At 41.9% G+C, this 16,626-nt stretch overlaps 1 protein-coding gene and 2 long non-coding RNA genes across 5 annotated transcripts in view; 2 read left to right on the top strand and 1 right to left on the bottom strand.

Moving 5' to 3' along the window:
* Positions 1 to 16,626, top strand: part of LOC148685078 (uncharacterized) — a 76,334-nt gene that overhangs the window by 38,733 nt on the left and 20,975 nt on the right. The window lies entirely within an intron of this gene.
* On the top strand, positions 1,017 to 4,079 carry LOC148685080 (uncharacterized). Its single transcript, XR_015951089.1, has 2 exons — positions 1,017 to 1,557; positions 3,966 to 4,079. It is a non-coding gene; the product is annotated as an uncharacterized LOC148685080 (long non-coding RNA).
* Positions 4,181 to 15,306, bottom strand: LOC118088443 (acidic mammalian chitinase-like). Of its 2 annotated transcripts, XM_088674259.1 has the most exons (11): positions 14,962 to 15,306; positions 12,684 to 12,713; positions 12,356 to 12,557; positions 11,663 to 11,719; positions 9,973 to 10,138; positions 8,660 to 8,784; positions 7,100 to 7,223; positions 6,783 to 6,968; positions 6,073 to 6,192; positions 5,186 to 5,327; positions 4,181 to 4,557 (listed from the first exon to the last, which is right to left on the bottom strand). In XM_088674259.1, exons 3-11 carry the CDS (start codon positions 12,487 to 12,489, stop codon positions 4,286 to 4,288), a joined length of 1,326 nt encoding a protein of 441 aa, XP_088530385.1. In that variant the 5' UTR covers positions 12,490 to 12,557; positions 12,684 to 12,713; positions 14,962 to 15,306; the 3' UTR covers positions 4,181 to 4,285. The 2 variants fall into 2 exon arrangements, with proteins under 2 accessions (XP_088530385.1, XP_088530384.1); XM_088674258.1 differs by having other exon boundaries at positions 12,684 to 15,306.

Raw genomic sequence — 16,626 nt, forward strand, 5'->3', positions numbered from 1 at the left:
CTCTTTTAAAGCCATTCACACTGGTGACCACCACTGCTTATTGTTGGAGCAAATTCTATTGTTTAATTGTATACTGTGTGAAGAGGTCCCTTTTTTTTGGGTCTGTCCTAAATCTTCCAACATTCATCTTCATTGAATGACCCCAAGTTCTAGTGTTCTGAGAGAGGGAGAAAGACCCTCTCTGTCTACTTTCTCTACACTATGCAAAATTTTATACACCTATATCATGTTGCCACTTACATGACTTTTCTCTAAATTGACCTTTTTCATAGCTGCCACATACTAGGTAAACATCTTCATCAAGCTACCCACTATGATGCCAACTCACCAGTCAACTCCAGTTCAGACCCCATGAGCATGTATATGAAATTAAGATATTTTTTGTCCCAGTGTGCATCATTTTACACTTATGTACTCTGTTTGGAGAGATCCTTTTGGAGCTTTTCACAATCTCTTTTTGTTTTAACCATGCTGAACAATTTGGCATTAGCAATCTTGGCTTCCTCACTTCTCACTTCTAACCCCTCGAACAAGTTAAGAAGCACAGATCCTGACCCTTGGAGGACTCCACTTTATTTATCCCCCCATTGTCCATTTATTCCTACTCTCTCCTTCCTGTTTCTTAACCAGTTACCAATCCACAAGAAGACGTCTTAAGCTTACTCAGAGTTGTTTGATGAAGCCTTTTATCAAAAGCTTTTTTGCTGAGTTGGTGTCCAAGAACTTCTGAAGAGCGCAGATTTCCCTGTCCTAAGTGAACCACTAACTTCTCCATTGTAGTGATTGAGAAACAGTCAATTTTCTTTCTTTCTTTTTTTAGTAAAGGTTTTCTCGGTTTACAAAGACATGGGCAGTGTCTCTCATAGCATTTTTACAGATCAGTTTCAATTGTTGAGACATTGGGGAGGAAAAGGGGGAGAGCGGTAGATAAGGAGAGGGGGTGGGGGTGGTGTGACAATGTTTCTAGTTTACTTAAAGTGTGTTGGGGGGGTTGTCAGCATCGGTTGTGTAGGTTCTTTGTTGTGCATTTGTTTTCCTTTGATGGTGAGAGTTGTTGGGGTTGGCCTAGGATATAGTTTTCTTTTGTGGTTGGCTGTGGTGGTCTGTTTTATGTGAGTAGGGTTGGCGGGTCAGGTTAGCCATATTGATTTGTATGCTGTTGGTGGATTTCTGTCGTCGTCTTGTTGGGCTGTGTATGTGATAAAGGGGAACCATACTGGGGTGAAGCCGTCTTCTTCTATTTGACCCCGTGTCAATTTCAACTTATTGGTTAATTTTTCTAATAGGGCTGTTTCCCATACCGTCTGGTACCATTGGTCCATGTTTACTCCTGCCAGGTCTTTCCAGTGTCTGGTTATGGTGTTTCTGGTAGCTGAGAGTAAGTGGGTTATGAGTTCTTTGTGATGTAGGTGGGCATTATTGTCCTGGAAGATGTTTAGCAAGGTCAGTTCTGGGGTAAGTCATTTTAAAAAAGGAACTACTGATGTCAACAAGTGTTGCATTACAGGATCTGCTGAGGAAGTCAGGAGTTCCTCTATTCTAAGGACTAAGAACTCAGTAAGTGTCACTTTCAGGTGACCTTTTATTGACTTGTTCGCACAAAGTTTGTGAGGAGGTCATATGACATTCATTCAGCTTTGTTGGTGGGGAGGTTATTATATGATATCACATTAATCCATCATTATACCACACTTTCCAAAAACTTTCCTTGCCACAAAAGTCCATTTTTTTTTGAAGCAGGCTTGTGCAAGAGCACCAAATACACTTTAATTGTGCTACTTGAATTTACCCAGTATGCAACTGAATTCCACCCACAAGATAGTGACAGTCTGTTAGTGTTGTATCTGATGGATTTTTACTTGGAATGCTATATCCCACTGCAGTTTAGGCATGGGAAATTATTTCAGCTACTTGCACAAAACAGCTGTGTTTCAGGATCCATGACAGTAAAGAAAGAATTAACATATAATGTGATCAAGCTCGTTGACAACGATGACATTTTAGCAACCCAAACCACAATTTCTCTGAGGAAGAATGTATATAGTTTTAGGCAGTGCTCCCCCCTAAAAATGTTTAGGGGTACTCTCATTGTCCTACTCATATTGAAATACTGCCCCTCAATGAGGCCAAACTTAGATTCACAAAATGTTTAGGGGTATGCGTACCCCCGTGTCCTCCCAGAAAAAAAGCACTGGTTGTAGAGATGGGGGTGAAATTCTATTGAGCTTGCATTTAAAAATGAACCTAATGCACTTGCACTTTCCGAAACAATACGAAAACTGAAAAACTGCCATCCTGCAAAATTCACACTTATCTGAATTCTGTGCTGCAGTTATTCAACAAACGTTTCCAAGAGTGCACATACTAGAGGAAAATGGGCATAAAATGCATTTCTTAGTGAAAGTAACATAAAAAATGCATTATATTAAGAGAAATTCTTGCAAAAATGTGTGCATGAGTCAAAGCTTACATGTTTATTAGGAGAAAGTGGAACAAAAATGCTGAAGGATTTTTTTAAAAACCACAAATTTCTGCAGAAAAGTGGAGGACTAAATTGAAGATTGGGAAAAATGGGAAATGGAGAGATCCTTCCATTCCTAATGCTTGAAATGTGTCCATGTTGGAGTTGGAAAGTTTTTGTAGATTTCTTTCTTTCTTGTTGTTTCCCTGTGTGTTGGTGGCGGCAACTGCTCTGCACTCCACTCATTGCCCCAAAGGAGGAAATACATTATCAACAAAAAGGACAGGAGATTACACAGATCGGCATAAAACTGGCAAATGTTGATTTGTATGGATAGGTACATCTCAGCATAGTGCAGAAGAACATGACTGGGTGACCTGGGTGCCTGCTCAGTCCACTGTCCAGGTGCTGACTTCAAGGCCCCTGCTCTCCCTTCTCACTGTTCTTTGTCTTTAAACCAGACTTGGGTTGGAAGAGCCTTCAGATGGAGGATATATTGAAACAGAGGCTTGTCTTCTCTCTGACAGCCCTTCAAATAAAAGTCTGCCCTCTGGATAGCAGCACACATGGCCACACTAAGCCTGAACTCATTAAAGGTTGCTGCTAATTGAAGTCTTTATAAGTTGTAGTGGCAGTCAAGAAAAGCATTGAGGGCTGGGGGAAGTTAGAGGGAATAAACGATTTAATTGCATTTGGTCAGCCAATTGCTACAATCCCAGAAATAGCATTCAAATGGGTAGCTGTGTACATACTATGCCTTTAAAGCACATTTGAATAACATTCTTTCCCTCAAAGAATTCTGGGCATTGTAGATTGTTAAGGGTTGCTGAGAGTTGTAGCTTTCTGAGGAGTAAACTGCACTCCCCATAATTCTTTAAGGAAAAGAATGTGCTTTAAAGAGTTAGTACAGTACTGGGACCCAGGTGGCGCTGTGGGTTAAACCACTGAGCCTAGGGCTTGCTGATCAGAAGGTCAGCGGTTTGAATCCCTGTGACGGGGTGAGCTCCCGTTGCTTGGTCCCAGCTCCTGCCAACCTAGCAGTTCGAAAGCACGTCAAAATGCAAGTAGATAAATAGGAACCGCTACAGCGGGAAGGTAAACGGCGTTTCCATGTGCTGCTCTGGTTTGCCAGAAGCGGCTTTGTCATGCTGGCCACATGACCTGGAAGCTATACACCGGCTCCCTTGGCCAATAATGCGAGATGAGCGCGCAACCCCAGAGTTGGTCACGACTGGACCTAATGGTCAGGGGTCCCTTTACCTTTACCTTTACTGTATATACACAGCCTTACCATGCCTGTTGTAAAGAATGCTGTAGCACCTTTTATAGTTTGTGGAGTGTGTGAATAGAGGATTTTCCCTCAGTGTAGGAAAATAGTGATCTTCAGACTCCAACAAGAACCCTATGCCGCTACATTTATTTCCCTATATCTAACTCAATATTTACATGAGAGCTCCGTACATTGTCTCAGAATTGTAATCTTTGTCATGATTTTCTCTTGCAGCATGTTTTATATTCCTGTATCAACAGTTTCCTTGCATGCTTCATTAGACATTTTTGGGATGGTAAAAATGATCAATATATTTTCAAAGCAAATGAATAAATTAAATAAATCACACATTTGATCTAGTATGTGTGTTTTTTTACGGCACTGCAAGAAAATGTAATTGAAGTACTCAATTCAACGGGAAAAGATACTGAATTTGTGCAGAAGAAACCACAGACTATGATTTGAATGCAATGCGTCTTTATTCATCATGCTGAATTCTTTCCTTGCTGTTTATTGCAGTGGAAGGTGTGTGTACTACTCTGTGGCTGTTCTCTTCACGCCCAGTTGCAGCAGGAGCAGCTGGCATCAAATACAAGGCCACTCTGGCAATATTGTTGGTAGGTCTTCCCATTCACGCAATGGTAGAAGCTATTCTTGTCAGTGGGATCTGGGTAGAGGCCACTGGCTTTTCCATTGCAGAAGTTGCCCCCGCTGCCACCAGAGCTTCCACTTCCACCAGAGCTTCCACCACCAGATGGGGCTGCTGTTGTAGCCTGGGCAGGCTGATTAGCATTAGTGCCAAGGGTTGTTGCAGGCACCTTACAGTCTGAAAGGGAGATGAGAATGGTGTTAGAACTTTAGGAACACAGATGGCTGCCTTAAACCGAGTCAGACCATTGGGAATATCTTTCAATATTGCCTGCACTAGGAGTGAGGGACAAAAGTCTCATAATCACAAACCTCATTCAAGGGGAATTGAAAATTTAACGGCGTGTGGCAAAAGAAGCCCTGGCAAGACTAGACATGACATTAATCTTTGCATCTTTGCAAAAATATAACCAGCAGAGAATGTATGTAGGATAATGACTGGGGCTGCAGCCCATGTAGAGGGGGAAATGTAACCTTTCACTCCATTGTGAAAATTCAGCTAGTATTTGCATTGAGAGGAAGGCGTCCAAAGTAAGTAAGGACTTCAGATTTTCCTAAGGACCAAAGCAGAAGATGAAAGGGTTAAATTCTGCCTCCCACCTGCTGAAATCTAGGTAATTATCATCACACGCAGTGGCTTTTTCAGTAGTGGACCAGCCATACTGCCTCAAAAGAAATGAGCCAAAGAGGGCAGAGATGAACACACAATAGGAGTCAGTAGCACTATTTCACATATAGACAAGACGAAGATTTCTGGGCATGCCAGGAATTTTGTTCTGTTCTACCAACAGCAGTATGCTACTCACTTGGTGTGGTGACTCCCAATCCAGATTTCAAGGCATTCATCAGAGGGTATTTGCCTTCCCCGCAGAATGTGCCAGTGAAGTCATCCAAGTCAATAGCCCAGACCATGGCTCCTCCGAAGTTGTTCTCCAACAGCCACTTAGCCTGTGAGTTAGACAGTTAAGCATTATGTAGTAAATGAGAACCAGAGCTATCTTTCCCTTGAGTTGCTAAGATAGAGAGAGGGCATAAACGGCCTGACTCTACACTCCAGAGTTGTGGTCTGTAACTTTTAAAGCTGCAGTTACAGGAAATAGGTTAAGGAATTACATAAATCCTAAACAGATAGTCTGAAATCTTAACCATATTTGGAGAAAAAAATCCAGCTGAACTATATGGAGTTTACTTATATATATAAAAAACCAAACAGACTTGCATTTGCACTGTTAGAGGCATGAAACTCAGTTAATCAAGTTTTTATTTAAGGGGAAAATACTATAGAGTTGCTCCACTAGCCCCAGTTTTCTTGGGTGTGTGTACTCAGATTTCTTTCTATATGGTCATGGGAGACTTAAGGTGTTGTGTAATATTTTCATATTCTTTACAAATATACAGGCAGAGCATAAATACACAGGTGGAACATAATGGAACTACTTCCCCATTAGGCTTCTAAAAGGGAGGGTGGGGGGAGCTTGTTCCTCCTGAGTTCTCTAGAAATCCTTCTGCTCTGACCTTTCAGACTCAACACAGTCTAAACCTGCAGTTTCTTCAAAGGCAGCTTGATGGCATCACCCTCCACAGGAATGGGGAAGGTGGGAGAAGAAAGGCAAGATGCCTTCCAGGAGAAGCCTCTGGCTATTTTTGAAGAGTGATGAATAAGGGCAGAATAGGAGACAATAAACAGGCTTACCTTGATACCAAAACTCTTAGGGTTATCATAGCCAATCCACTGATTTCCTTTATAGGCATAAGGGACTTCCTGGGGAGCATTCCACACAACAGTGGCACCCTCCTTCAAGAAGGTACAGACCTGTGGAGACAGTATCTTGGATTAAGCGAATGAAAGTGTTTGATCTAGTTACCCAAGGCTAGCTAAACTATGTTGGGTTATCTCTACTTTACACCCATTTCCAGAAATGATATGAGTGTTCGTTAGCTGTGAGCAGGAGAGGAATGTGGAAATCATAGTTGGCCATAGAATTTTATTAGGGAAACAAGGCAGATGCACAAAATTTCCTTTCTTCCAACCACGCCAGCTCCAACAGTGCAAAGAGTGGCTTGCACATTGCAGGCTGGTGGGAGTTTTAGTCCAAAACATCTGGAGGGCACCAGGATGGCAGATGCTGCCTTAAAAACAGCACATTTTCTGAATCCGAGATCTGCCCATTTTGCTCCTTCCTTGGCACAGAAAGCAGCAAATAAACACCCATTCAAAAACAAGAACATGAAGCTATACAGAAATAAACTGAAACTATAACTATACTGGCTCACAAGTGCAATGTCCAGATGCAAAACTGCACCAGTAGTGCATAAAAAGCTATAATTAAAAAAATGAAAATGCAGGACATCATGATAAGTAACAAATGTTCAGGACCACTGCAAGAACTATGACAGTTTTACCTCAAAATAGGCCAGCGTCCCAGCTGCTTGGGTGTAGGCCCCACCTCTCCCTGGCCCAGAGGTTGGTGCATCCAGGCCATGGTTAGAAGGGTTGCTCAGGGTGAAGGTGCGAGCATAGGCTCCAAATCCCACCATCAGCTTCTCAGCTGGTGCACCATTCTTCTTCCAGTAGTTCATAGCATAGTCCTAGTGGAGAGAACATTGAGGAGGCAATCAGAGGGCAAATCATGGGACAATTCTGAACTACATATTCAGCAGCTGCATATGTAGGATATGATTGATGGTAAAGAAAACTTCATTTTTGTTGAGTCACTCACCACATTGAAGTCCTTATAGGAGCCTTGGTCTTCAGGGCCTGCATACAGAGGGCTGTTCTCACCAGTGAAACCTTCCCAGGATCCTCTGAGGTCATAAGTCATTACATTGATCAGATCCATGTACCTTGGAGGGACGTGAGGGAAGCAAATAGGCAAATATATCAGTCCAGAAATTTATTTTCCTCTAAGGAAAACTTTGGACCCTTTCCTCATTTGTGTTTACTCTGTTAACTAAGCATTGCCAGTTCTATCAGAAAAGGGGAGAATCATGGCTGTTACACTTTTCTATATATCAGTTTCAGTGTAATCAATGTTACAATTCATTTAAATTTAGACAAATTAAAAACCGGCCATTTGGCATGCATTGATGCTGCCCCCCAAAATGTATCAGATTTCAGTTGGTTAGGATTCTAGCCAGGAGGCATTATTATAGGCACCCCCAAACTTCGGCCCTCCAGATGTTTTGGACTATAATTCCCATCTTCCCCGACCACTGGTCATGTTAGCTAGGGATCATGGGAGTTGTAGGCTAAAACATCTGGAGGGCCACAGTTTGGGGATGTCTGCATTATTATATGATATCCTCAGCCATCTCTGGTGATCCTCAGGTCCCTATCTCATTTGGTCTCTTGATTTAAATCGATTAGTAAGAAGGCAAAGTGTCTTGCTTCTGCAGTAGAGTTCAATTGTTAATATTAATACAATGTAGATATTGCCAAGTTCCCAATCACTGAGCACGGGGCAGCCTCTTTGTGAGATAGATGTGCAGGGGATAGATGCAATACACACAAGATCCGCACAGAGACTTTCATTAATCACTTCAGCATTACTGCTAATGTTTGTTTTTGTCACTGGTGAACACAATAATATGCTCCAATGTACACATTAATAAGCTGCTATGTATCTACTTCAGACCATGCTAAAGGATGTAAAGAATTATGTGCTGAAACATAATTTGGCCTGTGCATGTCCTCTGACACACAAGTCACATTCTTTCCTCTTTCCTGAACTGACAAGTATAGGCATGATCCCAGGCAGATACAGTAGATGGAGAGAGGCAGGTACTCTCTGTTTAATCTCTGCTGCTCTTGTTATTTCACATTTCACTGAAGTGCTGAGCCATAGACATCACCACTGCTTGCCTGATATGTGACCAGGAAACCAGCCATCATATTCTGGATATTTTTTATTGGTGTTTGGCAAAGTGAGGAGGCACCCACTCCAAACCAAGAAGTTATCAGCTTTTACCATAGTGGGTGATCACTGCAGCAGAAGTCCTAAGCTATGGTGTGATTGCCATAATGACCAATCTACCCCAAATGCCAGTGTCTTTCCACTGTGTACGCCTGTCTCCTCTTAGGAACATAGGAAACAGCCTTATATTTATACTCCTTCTTTGGAGGTCTTTAAGTAGAGGCTTGACAGCCATATATCAGGAATGATTTGATGGTGTTTCCTGCTTGGCTTCCAACTCTATGATTCTATGAAACCATTGGGCCAGCTACCTCGGTATTGTCTATGGTAGCTCACAATGAGCCAAGATCTCCACATGCAACTTACTTAGACATCTCTGGGATCTGGTAAGCAGTCTCAATAGTGCCCACACCAGCAGACACAGCTGCAGAGATCAACAGTCTGGGCTTGTTGGTTTGAGAAGCCTCCTGTTCAAAAGCTTCATACATTTCCTGTTATTGGAAGAAGAGAATTGTCACAAGCTACTCCAGGCCTGTTGTGACAGGAGTGCCTGGCGTGCTATGGTCCACGGGGTCACAATGAGTCGGACACGACTAAACGACTAAACAACAACTCCAGGTCTGGATCGAGGGTAGGGGGCAAGAGGGGGCAAGTGCCTCAGGAGATAGGTTGGGATGGCGGAAAAACTACAGACTTGCTTTGCCTGCTCCTGTGTGTGCATGGATGTGTGGGATGGTGGTCAAGGGGAAAATAATTATTTATCCTTTTCAACCTCTCCCCTGCTGCTGGAGTAAGCACACTAGGAGGGATAATGGGAGCAGCAGTGTAGACTTTTGCTCCTAAGAGAAAATCTGTAGCTCCGGCACTAAGCTACTCTTTTAAGAACACACACACACTCTTATCTGAGTTTTTAAAATCTTCGTTGTCTGGTTGGTAGAGCATGAGACTCTTAATCTCAGGGTTGTGGTTTTAAAAAAATGTTTAAAATGCTTGGCTTTGGGGACATAAGGAAGTGATGTTCCAGAATGTAAGGCACAGGATAACTAAGAACATTGGGTTGTATTCAATATAACACGAAGTAGCTCCTTGCATAAGCAGAATGCCTTCCACTTGCTTGATGGAACTTCCTCCGCTTCCTGTATCTCCCCCCCCCATCTGTTCTGGTCCCCCGTCCAACTTTCCTGAATAGAGATGGGGATGCACAGGGGGTGGGGGGAGTGGGCACAAGCAGAAGCCATTCCACTCATGCAATTATTTAATCAAAAACTGCAATCACAGCCTCACTTCCCTTCTATATCCACTTCTGGAGCTCTCTACCTACCATTTGCCTTAAACTACGAGCATCACAAAAGCTGTTAACATTTTTGAGATGAAGATTATTGGGAACACGAACAGGGTACTCAGCTACATTAGTAAAGAAAAAGCGTTTTATATTTCCCATAATAAAGTTCACAACTCATTTTCCTGAAACACTTTTTTGATGTGTCTAGATCCAGCCCAGGAAGGAATGAGAAAAAAGGTAGGCCCTATTCTACCCTAAAGACATGGAGGTGATATTATATCTGTTTTAGCAATTGCGTTGCCTAGACAAATAGCACTGGGTAACATTCCAGAACAAACCTCCTTCCATTGCTATATTAGTCACCTAGATACAGAGAGAGCACATTGTCAAAGCCAACCTTGAGCAAGACTGTGAAAAGTTGTTGGGTATCAGCGGGGCTGCCTCTGTTGCCGGGGTACTCCCAGTCAATATCCAACCCATCAAAGCCGTACTTGCGCAGGAAGGAGATGGCAGACTGAATGAAAGTCTGGCGGTTCTGAGCAGAGGAAACCATGTCAGAAAACCTGCAAAGAGAAAGGTCAGAATGATCAGTTCCACAAATCCAAAACCATAGGGCTTAGTTAGATCTGCTGCTGGTGGTCTGAGCTACCTTTCCCCAACCTAGTGCTCTCCAGATACTTTGGATATTGCAAACAGCATAGCCTTTTGAGATTGTTAAGTTTTGAATTCTGCAGACTTCAGGAGGGATGGGGAACCTTCAGCTCTCCAGATGTTGCTGGTCTCCACCTCTATCACCCATGACTATTGCCCATGCTGACTGTTGTTGATGGGAGTTTTGGAGTCCAACAGCAGCTGCAGGGTCATAGGTTTCCCTCCCCGAACTAGAGGTTTTGATTTCCTGTTCCATAATGTTCCAGAATTCCTGGTTTAGATAGGAAGGGGATATCTTCAGTCACTTAACCTTAAAATCCAAATATTTATTCTTTCCTGATAATATTCCTCACATCTCTAAAGGCATGCTAATTTCCCACATGTATACAAAGATGTAAAGTGTGATATTAACTGAGTTATCTCAATCTCATTTTATTTCCTCAACAACCCTGCAAGATAGGTTAGGCTGGGTGACAGTGACTTGCCCAAGGCCACCCAGTGAATTCCATAGCTGAGCAAGGATTTGAACCCAAGTCTCTCCAGTCCAAGTCCAATCGCATTGGCTGTGAACCGGAGTTCCCTCCTTTGTGAGGAACAGCTTACATTAATCTTCACTGTTTGGACTTGAAGATACTTTCCTGTTGTTTCTGGCAGCATATCCAACATATCCAGACCCTTTCTTGTGGTAAAAAGGTGTATCTATGGATTTAATCCAGTACAGTGGTACCTCTGGTTAAGAACTTAATTCCTTCCGGAGGTCCGTTCTTAACCTGAAACTGTTCTTAACCTGAAGCACCACTGTAGCTAATGGGGCCTCCTGCTGCCGCCGTGCCACCAGAGCACAATTTCTGTTCTCATCCTGAAGCAAAGTTCTTAACCTGAGGTACTATTTCTGGGTTAGCAGAGTTTGTAACCTGAAGTGTTTGTAACCCAAGGTACCACTGTATAGAGTTGTATGTATGTATCTTGTGAGATGAAAGTTGCCCCCTGCCCCTGAGAGTTGCTTTTTCTGACTACTTGGAAGCAGAAACATGGAATCTACTTCCAGATGCACACAAGGAGCTGGAAACAAAAAGAGAGATGCAGGGAACATCCTCACAATACACAACTCTCACACACATCTACATACATGTGACTAGATTTGTACATGTAAAAGTGGTCCTTGGCTTCTTTAATCTAGAACCATACTGCACTAGTTAAGGAGCTGGGAGAAGGGAAAACAGTTCTCAGGTGAGCTAGTTTATGGGCCAGGGAAATAGAACAGCTGATGTAGAGCAAGGTTGGAGATGGTGCTAAACAATATGTCCAGGACAGGGCGCCTGCACCTTTAGAAGAGGAAATTTCAGCAGTTGTGGAGGTTCTCTCTTCTGCCCAGCTATTTTTCGCCTGATCATCCTAGTGCTAAATAGGGGAGGGGATCTCCTAGAGGACCTTACTTTTGGGTACCGAAGTTCCAGCCTCCAACAGACAGCAAGGTTTTCAGGTCAGGATTGCTGTAAACACAATATTTGGAAGGTCATTAAAGAGACTCTGAACCATATGCAAACAGTTACAAGCAGGCTGTCTTTAAAAAGAAATAATTGAAATACCAACATAAACTTTAAAAGTAGGGATAGATCCAAAGAGAATTCCTGTGCCCTTTAAGAATTGCATAGATTGTTAATATAAAAATGCAACAGATGGTGAGATCTAATTGGACATTTGCTTCTCATTCCTCTCTACACCCCCTCAGAATCTGGGGAGTAGTGAGAGTTTTGAAGCAAATTTAGGGGGGAGCCTGTCCCGGGCTGCAAGAAACCAGAAAGCAAATTGTAAAAGTGTGCTTCTGTTGTGAAAGTGGGCAGAAAGTTGCCTGGAGAAAGGAGCACACACACCCATTTATTACTTTCTTTTACCTTCTGCATCAAAAATGTCTGATTTTTTTCTAATATGAAAGACAGGTGTATTATTGAAACAGAATAGGAAATGCCAAAATTAGGCGTAACCCATAGAAAAACATGGACCTAAAGTTGCATGGAAGTTCATGGGATTTAAATTTAATACTCAATCCCCATTTATTTCACTGGAAATTAATTCTCTTGATTCTGCACCTTGTGTTGAACGTTGTATGTAAACCGGCTGAATCTTACTAGGTTTTGAGTCCATTGATGCCACCGTAGAGAGCCACATCATTGTACTCGATGGTCTGGATCTGGTTGTTTGCCATGCCCGCGAAAGCATAGATGACATGAGTACATAGGCATGGGTCAAGATCTTCGGGCATGTAACGTGCAATACCAGGTCTATACTGGCACCAGTTGGTGAAGTAGCAGACAATATTGGTAGATGCACCTGCAGTTTGAAAGATTAAAGTCAACCAACACATTCAAATTTCTTACTAGAAGAGAAGCTTATTTTAGGTATTGCTTTTTATGGAATACAATAAAATAAAATAAAAATAAATTTGATACAACTTACCCAGCTGCACATGCAGCAGGAGAGCCAGACCTATGAAAGAAAAGTGCCATTGTTAGTCAAACACCAAAGCTAGTCATGAGTATTTCTTAGTTCACCCCAACTACAAGTCAGTGAACAGATCTACACTACAAACTTGCATTGTCTGCATCAGTGTCATGGCTTCCCCCAACAGAATCATGGGAAGTGTAGTTTGTTAAGGGTGCTGATCAATTGAGAATACTTTGTTATATATCCCTAGGCTTTCTCACTGAAGTGCAGCCCAGCATTACTCCTAAGCCTGTTTAAGTCAATGGTGTTCTCATGAGGTGGCTTTGCTGTATAGATCTCTGAAGCTTTAGAAGCTAGCCATGGGTTTATCCTGATATATTGCAAGCAATTTTACTGACTTGATGAGACAGACAATTCAGTTTGTTACTGTATATGTTATGGTCCTGTCATAGATGTATGGAAAATAAATACTTGGATTCTGGGATCCTCTTCATAATGGCATAGATATAATGGGTGGAAATTCACATTTATGAGAAAAACATGAGGTTCCCCCAAACCTGTTTCCTAAATAAGGCAGCAGTGGGGAACAATTCCAGATGTTACTGGACAGCAGCTCCCATCAGTCCCAGCCATCATTGCCAATGGTCATGGATGATGGGAGTTGTAGCCCAGCAATCTGCCCCACCAGTCCACCTCTGTCCCACTCCTTCAAGTGTCCTCCCTCCACATTGATGTTATCTCAGCAAATGCAGGATTGGGAATATGTGGTTGCTGAGATACTGTGTAGCTTTGCCCTGACTCATTTGTTGCTGTAAAAAGATATTGTGCGTCACCTACCCCAGTTCCACACATTTAAAAAAATGTTGAGACTTAAGCGACCTCCTGAGAGATTTCCCTCAGTTTCTTAAAACTCTAGAGAAAGGAATTCCAAAACTTATTCTAATCGATGCCTGTCTTTACTGTTGGAAGCATTTCTTGTCATCCAACCTAAAAGCATCTGTTATAATTTGTCTTTATTCTCATGTTTTTACTAAGAGACCTATTTTTTCCTAAGTCATCACATTTTCTAATCAATTTATGAACATTTTCTAGAATGGCCATCAAATTACTATAGCTAGGTAGTCTTTAGATGTACGTGGACAGAAGGACTACCTGAAAGTAAGCTAGGTCAGACTAGAATAGTGTGTTGACGAAGGCAGAGAACAACAAAAAGAGAGAGATTAACAGAGAGAAACTTTTGCCAGCTCAATGGTAAGTTGAGCCTGTTCTACTCACCAGTCAGAAGGAGTAGTTTGCCCATTTTGATACCTGTGTACTAGGTTGTTACATCTTCTGTTTCCTTTTTATAAGAAATATTCAGTTCCCACCTCCTTCTGAACACATGTGACTTCAGATGCCCTCACCCCCCAAAATTAAATAGAAAGTTAATATGTAATCATTGGTTGTTCTTTTAGTCGTTTAGTCGTGTCCGACTCTTCGTGACCCCATGGACCAGAGCACGCCAGGCAGGCAAGGTGATGTCTCTGCTTTTTAAGATGTTGTCTAGGTTTGTCACACTACTAAAGTAAGTTACTATACGGGCAGCCATCTTCACCTAGGAATATTATCTTTCATCCCAATCTTCTGAAGTTTGGGATTAAGTAGGCATGCATTGAAAGAGGAAGGTTATTTTTGCATCCCAGATCCTAAATCAATGTTATACCCTTCCACTCAAAATTTACCAAAGATATTGGGTATTGGATAAGGAAGGCAAACATATGTATCAGTAAGATATGCTTATGTAATTACAGTGTTGAAAATGGACCGCTTAATTGCAGAGAAATGACATTGGAAACAAACCCATGAGCCCTTAGTGAGGCATGAGAGATAACAGCTATTGGGGAAGCAAATTAATTATTGGTTCAGGCCAGTTTCTAATCAACTGCCACCAAGAATTAAAGTACTATGGCTGTGCATAGGCACGCATGTACAAATTCCGTTCACCCCAAAAGCATATCATCCTCAGTAATACATATTTTCCCCAATTTTAATTAGAATATAAATTTAAAATAAGCATTTGTACATACTCAAAATCAACTCCAAGCCATAAGATTTCCAAGTGGAATAATTTGATTCAATAACACATTACAATCGGATATAAAAAGATTCCAACTTTCAATATTATTTAACCTAATCCTATTTCTTCTTTCCTCTCAAATCTAACTAAAGGAACAAATTTCAACACATGCAGAGTAGTTTCAATTATCTTAGTCTATTTTTAAATCAAGGTTGTAATTCTGTAGTTCCTTACCTGGGAGTAAGTCCCATTTAACTAATATGGAGTCTTATCTCTGAGCCGATGTGTCAAGGCGGGTTGCACTGTTTAGAACCATTTGATGCTTTCCATTTATATGTTACTTCAGTTCCAGCCGTTATTAAATTAGCAGCCAACACTCCTCATGGTGCAGTGTCTGCCACGGAGAACCCCTCTGGCAATTGTCACTCCGTGAGAGAAACAGGGTCTCCTAACAAGTCTCAGCACATTTAACAAACTATACAGTTATTCTGGCCCCTGGGACCGGGTATCTCATTTCTTCCTCTCCCTTTTCCTGGCAGTAGAAATACAAATAAACAATGCATTAGCTGACAGTCCACTGCCCTTTCACCACACCCCAAATCATCTGCCTGAGCTAGTGTGTTACTCTGCTTAATGGTAGGGCTAGTGCTGCTGCATTCACGTTGACAGCGACGGAGTGTTTACAGTGTTGCATCTCATATTTTATTTGCTGGTCTCTAATTTGTAGCTAAGCTGATGTTGTGAAGGGCCGTAGCTCAGAGGTAGAGCATCTGCTCTTCATGCAGTAGGTCCCAAGTTCAATCCCAGACAGGTTTGATCCTCAGATGGAAGAGACTCCTATCTGAAATCCTGGAGAACCACTTCCAGTCAATACGGACAATATTGAGTCAAATGGGCCAATGGTGTGATTTAGTATAAGGCAACTTTCTATGTTCCATTGCGGCACTTGAATAATGTCTTACATCCCCTGCCATCAGAGGTTGCTTAAATAATGGGAGTTGTCAGACAGAGGGATAAAAAGGCTCCCTGAACATGCTGCTCACAGTCACCTGCTGCCATTGTGTCATTCTCCCTCCCCACCCCAACTCATCCTTCTTCTTCCTGCTGTTACTACACCCTTGTGCAAATTAATTGAAACAAACAATGAATTTAGTAGTTTGTTGTACAAAACTCACATATGCATGTACAAAACTCTAATAATAATAATAATAATAATAATAATAATAATAATAATAATTTATACCCCGCCCATCTGGCTGGGTTCCCCCAGCCACTCTGGGCGGCTTCCAACAAAACATTAAAATACAGAAATATACGTACATTAGTAACGGATATGACCTCCGCTATTTTTAAGCAGCATTTGAACACGGTTTGGCATGTTGTCTACTAGTTTCGAACAGTCACTGTTGCTTTTCGGATCCCTGTACCACACTTGAATCAGCGCCTCAATGAGCTTCTCCATAATCGTACAGTCTACAGCACAGAGGCGACTTTTGCATATAGCCCACAAATTCTCAATGGGATTAATGTCCAGGGAATTCCCTGGCCAATCAAGTACCTGTATTTGCTGCTCTGTCATGAATTTCTTCACCACTTTTGATGTGTGACAGGGGGCTAGGTCTGCTGCAATATCCCAGTACCATCAGGGTTGTTTTTTCCAGCTCTGGAATAACTCTCTTTTGCAGAACCTCAGTATATTGTGGCGAGCGCATCATTCCTTCTATTGGCTACAAGCTTCTGACACCATAACGATCAACTGACTTTTTGTGTTTGTTTTGAGTACAGGATTACGAGTAAGATAGAAAACATGCTATGTTTCAATTAATTTGCACAAGAGTATATGTAGCCAATCAGATTTTTCTACACAATTACATCGCTGAAATTGAATGAAGTCAGTTC

This window comes from Zootoca vivipara, chromosome 7, assembly GCF_965207765.1.
Source record: "Zootoca vivipara chromosome 7, rZooViv2.hap1.1, whole genome shotgun sequence".
NCBI lineage: Eukaryota > Metazoa > Chordata > Lepidosauria > Squamata > Lacertidae > Zootoca > Zootoca vivipara.

Excerpts from the sequence above, each read along its gene's own strand:
- LOC118088443 (XM_088674259.1), bottom strand. The coding sequence starts at position 12,489 with ATGCCCGAAGATCTTGACCCATGCCTATGTACTCATGTCATCTATGCT. Across the intron at positions 10,139-11,662 it reads TGGAACTTCGGTACCCAAAA|GTTTTCTGACATGGTTTCCT; the intron begins GTAAGGTCCTCT and ends TTCTCTTTGCAG. Across the intron at positions 4,558-5,185 it reads ATTGGGAGTCACCACACCAA|ACTGTAAGGTGCCTGCAACA; the intron begins GTGAGTAGCATA and ends TCTCCCTTTCAG.